The sequence below is a fragment of the Triticum dicoccoides genome, chromosome 7B (assembly GCF_002162155.2).
Source record: "Triticum dicoccoides isolate Atlit2015 ecotype Zavitan chromosome 7B, WEW_v2.0, whole genome shotgun sequence".
Lineage (NCBI taxonomy): Eukaryota > Viridiplantae > Streptophyta > Magnoliopsida > Poales > Poaceae > Triticum > Triticum dicoccoides.
The window spans coordinates 319,749,659-319,758,816 of NC_041393.1; the positions used below are offsets into that span (position 1 = coordinate 319,749,659).

Consider the following 9,158-nt stretch of genomic DNA (forward strand, 5'->3'; position numbering starts at 1 on the left):
GTGGGGGGTGGGATCGGGCTAGGGTTTCGGTGAGGGGGATAAGGGGAGTGGGGTGGGCCGCCGTCGGTGGGCCGGCTGGGCCGGCGGGGTCGGCTGAGCCAACTGGGCCAAGGGGCCCAGTGGTGGGTGGGGGGGGGCTTGTGGCCTGCTGGGCCGAAGCCCAGGGGGCAAGGGGGGGTTCTCCTTTTCCTTTTTTTTTTGTCTTGTTTTCTGTTTTCTTTATTATATCTTTATTTCTTTATTTTAGTTGCATTTTAATTTAGTAAAATATACACTTAGTATCTAATTCAGTATTTTGATTTAGTCCATAGTCACAAAAAGTCTAGACCCCAAATAACTTAGTTTGACATTTTATTAATCATAAAAGTTATTCAAATAATCATTTTACTACTGTTTTATTCATCTCATAGTATTTAAACATTTTATAAATGTGTGGTTTTTCCCCAATAATTATCTATGCAATATTTGGTTCACTCCGAACATTTTTGTTTTAATTTTTGAAAACTTTTATTGTTTTCTTTTATTTAAATTTTGAATTTGTTTCGGTTCCGAACTATCGAGAGTTTATCACAGTAACCGTGGTGACGTGGCATCATTAGCGGGGAATCACTGTAGCTTAATTATCCGGGCGTCACAGCCGGGCGCGGCGAGGGGCGCAGACTGACGCCTCGCCGGTGTAGGCCGACGCCGACCGGTCACCCTCTCCCGTCCGCTGCCAGACCTCCCTCTCCTCTCCTCTCCTCTCCCCTTTCTCTCCCTCTCATCTTCCTATCTCTCTCTCTCCTAGGGTTCATGCGGGATGAGGGGACCGGAGTGTGCACCGCGTGCGGGACGAGGGGATTGGGTTGTGTTGGGTGTGGGCGCGGCCCGTGGATGGGACAAATTCTCTCTCACCCGGGCTCCGCTTACCCAGCCAATACAGACACGAGACGAGCCCACGTCATTGGGCAGAAAAATTAACCGTGGGGTGAAAATAATTTAACCGCAAGTGAAGATCCAACGGCTTAGGCGCACCAGAAAGGCAGATCGGACGGCCGACGAAACCCCAGTCGGGGAGCCTCCTGGAGGTGAGTTGGCTAGCCTCTTTTTTGTTTTAAATACTCTCGTAGCTTATTATGTAAATATTTTTCTTCCGTAAAACAGTTTGGCCTTGATTTTTCAAATAGCCATAACTTTTTACTCGTTCATCCAAATTAGACGAAACCAACGTCAATATTTTCGTCTTGATTCCACCTATCTAGTGAATCTATCAAATAAACTTTTTGCAACTTTCAAATTTCGAAATTTGTTCAGATTCATACTCAAACTTCTTTTGATCATATCTTTTTATCTGTACCTCCGTTTTCGAGGAAACCAACGCCTAAATCTTCGTAACGATCCCTTCTGTCCAATAAACCAACTTGAACATGTTTTTGACAATTTAAAATTTGAGTTTAGTTCGAATTAGTATTTCATCTTGTTTCGTCTGTTTCTTGAGTTTCGTAACTCCGTTTGAGTTGATACTTTTTGCAAATCGTAGCTAATCACATGTACCTACTGTTAAGATCTAATCCACATAAGTATAGTGCTGTTAAAATTTGCTTTCTGTTTAGATTCGTTATTTGCTTGTTTTAGAGTTTTATTTGAATATTTGCTTGATTGCCATTTGCATCTTTTGCTTGAATGCTTATGCATGTAATTGCTTGCTCACGATAGATTGAACGGAGTGTGACGAGTAGAACTATCAGGAATTATGAGTGCGAAACATCTTCATCAACAGTACTGGCAAGTTCACACTTTGATCATATTTTTCATACCCAGTTTTTATGCATTAGTTTCAACCCTCCAACATTGCATGAGTAGGTTTGATAACATGTGGGTACTGGTAAGTAGTTGATGAGGTAGGTTCCTATTGTAACCCTTGGGTGTTACTACGTTATGCTTATACTACTATGCTATGCTCGTAGACGTGGTTTGGTTTGAGAGAATTCATGAAAGATGCGAGAGATATTGTTAATTAAGGGTTTAACTTAAGGTGGCTACTTTAATACACATCTGGGTGGATTGGTTGGGGCACCCTAGGGATACCAGTGGCTTGCCTGGACACCTGGGGAATCCAGTGTTGTCCTAGGAGATCTCGGGGTTACCGTGTGATTCTTCCTATGGAATGCCACCCAGGCTCAAAGGGATCATAAGATTATTCATGCTAGAAACTTCCGTGTGCAGCCACAAGCCATTATGGGCTCTGGCATAGTTGAGTAAGTTGTGTGAGATCTTGAAGAGGTGGACTAGCAGATGTAGGGGGATGTAGGTGGTACTGTCTACCCGGAGTAAATAGTTAATGCTTCTGAAAGACTGTGTCTCGGTCATCCGTTTCTCAAACATCATGTAGTGCGAGAAATTCAACGGAGGAGATCGAGTCTTGTGGGGGAAAGTGCGCAAACCTCTGCAGAGTGTACAAACTATTTATGAATAGCCGTGTCCTCGGTTATGGACATCCTGAGAATCTGGTACTTGAATTATTGATTTGATCTCATCACTCCTTAATTAATTGAATTAGGTTTAATGATGATACTTTTAATTGGGATTTGAGTTGGGGTTACCTTCTCAAATATTGGGCAACTTGGGAGTAGTTAAATAAAATTTATTCTTTTGTTGTAGGGAAAACCTAGCTTTATGCAAAATCATAAACTTAGAGCCTCCACTAGCCAAATACATATAGAGATAGTTATTATTCATCATTATCCTATGGTGTGAATTTTCCAGTACATTCAATGTACTGATCTACATGGCTGCGACGTCTCATGTTGCAGGATTCTTACGACGAATAAGTGATACATTAGGGTTATGATTTCTACACTCAACTTTGCCGTTGGTGTTGATGGGAATCCACCTCCTTGTTGTTTCTTCCGCTGTATGGATTGAGGTAATAGTATTACGTTACTTTATACATGTGATTTACCTCTGTTATAAATCCTCGAGTACTGTGTGTGTTAGCATACCGATGCAGGGATGACACTTAAGCACAGAGACTTGACCGTCTGAGGCCGGGTCGCTACACTCTACCCTCGAAAACTAATGTGATCCCATATACTTCTGGGTTATCAGTTATCTATACGGAGAAGAGACAAATCAAACAAATGTCAATCATTTTGCCATATTAACACATGCACATCAAGTAAGAGTGGTGATTTGTTTTTACCACAGCGGGACAAGCAAGACAATACCGATTCGCCCTACGTTTCAAAGCACACTCATGGGAACGAAGACACCCATGAACAAATATATGCCTCAAATTTGAACAGAACACTACTGTGCTAGCTAAGCTAGTCAATGGACAAACATATAAACATGCAAAAATAGTAGTACTGGTCATATACATGACACATCATGCAACAAGATCTAAAATGAATAATTCTTGGCTAGAAGAAAAATATATAATACCCTACCAACTAAACAGTACAGGATGCTAGTAGCAGAACAAACACTACTATATCTGCCAAATGCACTGGCCAATTAAGCATGTTCCTCCAATATTGTGCAATCTCAGATGCAAACAGGTAACAACACCTATTTTTCTTGTCATAAGTAGTGGCTAGAGCCCTTCTTTGTTTGGTGATGGTGCCGATGGTAGGCACACCTATATTTACAAGAACAACAGCTGGGCATTTTGTACGAGTAAGGATATCCTGTAGTTACCTGAATTAGGGGCTGCCTTATTTCCTTCGTCACTAGTGGAGGAAGATGGATTCATCTTTGTTGAATTTGTCTTTCGGATCTTAAGGGCGAACGAGGGGCGGAGGAAGGGGATGATAAAGGTGTCGGGCTTACGACGCGGGCTGGACAATAATCGATAACACAGTACTATGTCAGTCATTAGCAACAAGACTAAAACAAACTACGCACAACCTAAAAAGTGACAAGAAAGGTACGCATCGGCAGTCATCGCCATAGCAACAGTTCAAGGATAAAAGCATAGATGATATATTTTTTTAAGATCCACAAACCGAGACACAACAAGTTCTAACTAGACTATCAACATATATAAAGGTATGTTTACAATCAAGCAACCACACTTGGCATGTGCACAACAAGTAGAATCTGCCAACATCTGCTAAGAAGAAATAACCTACCTGTTTAAATTCACTATACCCGAGGTAACCCTAGCCTCAGGTAGAACTTCACTTTCTCGGGTTGTTTAAATTTAAGAAGATGGATCGAGTCAGCCGGTGATAGATGCGCCGTAGCACATGTGATAGCCATCTATCAAGCACTTGATTGAAACAGCAAGAAACCATCAGCGTCTACCCTCTAGTCCAGGAGTGCGATGAACAAATTAGAGTGCAATGGAGTTGCTTAATACTTATAACATGATTTTTTTTGTTCTGAAACTGTAGACATGCTGTGCTTGGCTCATGCTTCAGATATGATGTCGACAGAGATTCAGACTGCACTAAAAAAGCACATTAACAACTGATATATATACAGGTACTAAGACAGTAATCCCTTAGTGTCAAAAAAACCCGTCTTATACTATTAACTTACAGAGGTAGTATGAGACCAATGATCTCCAACAGTTTCTAGGAACGCCTAGCACACCGTATCAGATCGAGAACACTGAAAATATAAACACCGACAGTACCTCCAGCTCGGCCATCTCCAGGCCGGATTCAGCAAGGATCCTCTGGACGTTGGAGACGTTGCCGGCCCTCGCCGCGAGGTGGAGCGGCGTGTCATCGTGCTTGCCAGGGTTGTCCTTGCTTCACCTGAAGTTATCCATCCCCCGGAAGCTCTTGAGCTTCTCAAGCGCGCCCAGGAGGAAGCTAGTCTACCTCTCCATGTCCAAGCCCAAGAATCAACTGGACGTGACAACCACACATGGTCAGATCTGGACGGGCGGCGGGCGGGCAAACGAACAGGGATCAGGGGAAGGGGATAAGGGCGTACGAGGCAGGCATGGAGCACGCGGATCCCGGGGCGTACGTGTGTGGGCTCGACGCGGCTGAAGGGTGGGAAGTCGAAGTCGGCGAGCAGCGGGTTGCTACTGCTGTCCGTGTCCAACATGGCGTCGGAGGCGGCGGTGCAGTAGGCGGAGCAGGCGGGGGTGGCGGAAGGGAGGATGGCCGAGGCAGGGGGAGGAGGGGGCAGCGACGGCGGAGGAACCTGCCAGCAAGGTAAGAGAGCCGACGTGTCGATCTGGATCAGGGAGGAGGCGGTGACGCATTGGATCTGGATCGGGGAGGAGGCGGCGGTGCGTTGGATCAGGGAGGAGGCATTCCGCGTGCTGTGGGAGGGAAGCGGATGGGAGAGGAGAGGCCGTCGGCGATGAGCTGTGGGAGGGAAGAGATGGTGGGTTGGTGGCACCATGCCGAGGGAAGGAGGCACGGGTGCAGCGCGAAGGACGCTAGGGTTTGGATTTTTTTTTTTTTTTTTTTGAGAATTCGCTAGGGTTTGGATGAGGGGGTGAGAGGGACGAGGCCAGGACGGTGAGAGTGTGAGGGGGATGAGGGCTGCAATTGGATCCGAGAGTATCCGACGATGTCTGGCCCATGATCCGTGTGAGATGCCTCTGGACAAATCAGAATGCAGTAAACACTTTAAAGATGTTATGACCATTTAAGTTGGTCATAATTAATTAAAAATATATTTTTCCATAGGAAAAACATTTTCTATTTTTCGAGTAACAATGATTGTTCTTTTTTGTAAAGAACCTATCAAATATTTGTTGCCAAATGGCACCACACCATTTTTAGAAATCATTAGACCACATTTTATGTCCAATTGACCAAACAGTTGGGAGTCAAAAAAATTAATCCACATCTGGTGAAAAAGACAAATTTATGCCGATTCAGCAGGAAAACGGGTTAAATTTGAACTACAGCTACCTCATAATTTCCTCTTTATTTTTTCCAAAAATCATTTCTAGGTACATAAGTATATATGTAATCAGAGAAACACCAAAAGTTTTTCAAGATCCAACCACTAGCTAGGAACGTCATGCCCGTCGTTCTGACCGCATTTTGAAATGGGCATGAAAGATTCAAAAAAATTGAAAAATTGAAAAACCTTTGCATTGTGTCATTAGATGTGACCAAGTTACCAGCAAAAATAATAAACTTGTAATATGACAATTCTTTTAAAAAAGTGTTCTCATAAATGAGCTATCATGTGTGAAGATTCATGACTTTCAAGCCAGATGATCAATCTTATGTCCACATTCATGGCATAGTTCGTTAAAACAATCTCATATTGTGCACAAGGGTGCATCTTAGAATGGCAAAAGATGTTGCCTAAGGGAGCTTTCATTTTCTTTGGATGAAAAATCAATTTCCCATTTTTTAGTGATCAAAATGAGTTTTTTTGTGAGGGACCTACCATTATTTGTTGCAAAATTAGACCAAATCAATTTTCTAAAATACTAGGCCATATTTAATGCACAATTGACCAAATAGTTTGGTGTCAAAATATTTGATCCACTTCTGGTGAAAAGGACAAATTTCCGCCGATTTAGTAGGAAATGGGTCAAATTTGAACTGCAGCTGCCTCATAGTTTGCTCTTTATTTTTTTTCCAAAAATCATTTCTAGGTACATCCGTATTTATTTAATCAGAGAAACACCAAAAGTTTTCCAAGATCCAACCACTAGCTAGGAACGGTCATGCCCGTCGTTTTGATCGCATTTTGAAATGGGCATGAAAAATTTAGAATAAACAAAAAATTGGAAAACCTTTGCATTGTGTCATTATATGTGATGAAGTTACAAGGAAAAATAATAAACTTGTAATATTGTAATTATTATTAAAAAGTGTTCTAAAAGATGAGCCATCATGTGTGAAGATTCATGGCTTTCAAGCCAAATGATCAATCTTATGGCCACATTCATGACATAGTTTGTTCAAATGATCTCGTATCGTGCACAAGAATGGCAAACAATGTTGCCTAAGAGAGTTTTCATTTTCTTTGGACGAAAAATCATTTTTTTATTTTTTGAGTGCCCAAAATGAGTTTGTTTGTGAAGGGGACCTACCATATATTTGTTACAAAATTGGACCAAATCTATTTTCTAAAATACCAGGCCATATTTAATGCACAATTGATAAAATTGTTGGGTGTCCAAAAGATTCGATCCACCTCTAGTGAAAAAGACAAATTTCCGTCAATTTAGTAGCAAGCGGGTGAAATTTGAACTGCAACTGCCTCATAGTTTGCTTTTTATCTTTTGTAAAAATCATTTATAGGCACATAAGTATCTATTTAATTAGAGAAACACCAAAAGTTTTCCTAGATTCAACCACTAGCCAGGAACGGTCATGCTCGTCGTTTTGACTGTATTTTGAAACAGACATAAAAAATTCAAAAAACATCAAAAAAATTGGAAAACCTTCGTATTGTGTCATTATATGTGAGCAAGTTACCAGGAAAAATCAGAAACTTGTAATACGACAATTCTTTGAAAACTATTTTTACAAAATGAGCTATCATGTGTGAAGATTCATGGCTTTCAAGCCAAATGATCATATCTTATAGCCACATTCATGGCATAGTTTGTTAAAACAATCTCATATTGTGCACAAGGGTGCATCTTGGAATGGCAAACAATGTTGCCTAATGAACTTTTCATTTTCTTTGGACCAAAAATTCATTTTCCATTTTTTGAATGCCCAAAATGAGTTTTTTTGTGAAGGGCCTACCATATACTTGTTGCAAAATTGGACCATATCAATTTTCTTAAATATTAGGCCATATTTAATGTACAACTGACAAAATGGTTGGGTGTCAAAAGCTTTGATCCACCTCTCGTGAAAAAGACAAATTTTCGCTGATTCAGTTGGAAGCCGCTTAAATTTAAATTGCAGTTGCCTTATAGTTTGCTCTTTATTTTTTCCAAAAATCATTTCTAGGTACATAAGTATCTATTTATCATAAATACATGGTTTGGTGGCAATACGTTGAGATTTGGACGGTGGCCGAGGGCCCCAACTCTAGAGCACATAAACTCACATGCCCGCCGCATGGTCACCGCGTGACCGTGGCGTTGCCATGTGTTCTGTGTGGCCCAGGCATGTCAAGTGGGTTGGGCACTCCCCTAGTAGGTGTTAGGAAGAAGAAGGCAATAGAAGAATCTGGCGAGGAGACCGAACTAAGCTCAAACATGAATTAGCAGCCAAGTGTTTGATTAGTGGTGGGGAAAATGCACATGGCCAATGGGCCTGAGTTTTTGCCGAAGATGATCATCTACTAAGGAAACTGTGTTGGAAAATTTGCAGCTCAAATGGAGGAGCCTAGGTCTCACTTGCTTTGCAAAATACTGCACTAGACAGAAATATGAATGTTGAAGCTGGACTAAAATGAATGAATGGATTGATCTGAAATTTGGACGAGGATGTTAATTTGGGCATATAAAGGCACTGTAAAAATTTCATACCATTTGGATAAATAAAAATGGTACTTCCTTCACAGTGCTCTCCACTAACAGAAAATTGGAAAACATGGTGAGGGAAATTGGCTAGAATAAATGAGCTAAAATTTGCTGGAGGGAGGTTCTATGGGCGGGGTCATATCCTTGTAAATTTTCAGCAATTATAAATTAACATAAAATATATTTGCTTCACAAACTAAAAATATTACCAAAAACAAATATTGGATGGTGAGCTCACATGGATTGTCAGATGGGGCCCAAATTTTGTGAAGAGCTACGATTCGGGAATATAGAAGATGTGGCAAAAATTCAGCTCATTAGGATATGCCTAGCTAGTACTTCCTGCACAACGGATCTAGCTGAACAGAAACTTTGGAAATTTGCCGAGGAAGATTTACCTTGCAAATGAAGCTGAATATTGTCATGAGGCAATGATTTGGATAGTAAAGGATGGCCAATTTTTTGGGGAATTTTGGGAATGACTAAAATACAGGCTGCTTCACCACCTAGGGAAAAAATTGACACATAGACATGACACATAGACATGACACATAGGCAAAACTGATGAGGTGGCGCCTAGTCATAGCAATGCACCACAATTTACAAGGCTATGACCATCTATATTGGTCGTTATCAGCTAGAAATAAGATAGCAGACCAATGATGTTTGCTTTACGACCATTTTGTGTTAGGAAATTATGACCTTTCTGACGGTCATTATGGTATAGAATTCAGAGCCCCCCGAACAGCTTTTGACCAAT

The 9,158-nt window shown here is 41.3% G+C and overlaps 1 protein-coding gene across 5 annotated transcripts in view; it reads right to left on the reverse strand.

The window, feature by feature from the left end:
- The window catches only part of LOC119336668, an 8,758-nt gene extending 3,298 nt beyond the window's left edge, over window positions 1-5,460 (reverse strand). For 2 of the 5 annotated variants that reach the window (XR_005162700.1, XR_005162701.1), the window contains exons 1-3: window positions 4,927-5,459; window positions 4,622-4,838; window positions 3,679-3,818 (exon numbers count right to left, since the gene is read on the reverse strand). Coding sequence is in view for 1 of the 5 variants with exons in the window: in XM_037608732.1 (XP_037464629.1) it covers window positions 4,803-4,838; window positions 4,927-5,346 (456 nt within the window). In the remaining 4 variants the exon portion in view is untranslated. Of the gene's footprint in view, window positions 1-3,266; window positions 4,428-4,460; window positions 4,839-4,926 lie in introns of those variants that run through there. The other 3 variants (XR_005162702.1, XR_005162699.1, XM_037608732.1) reach the window with 3 other exon arrangements.
- Between the last annotated feature and the right edge of the window lie 3,698 nt (window positions 5,461-9,158).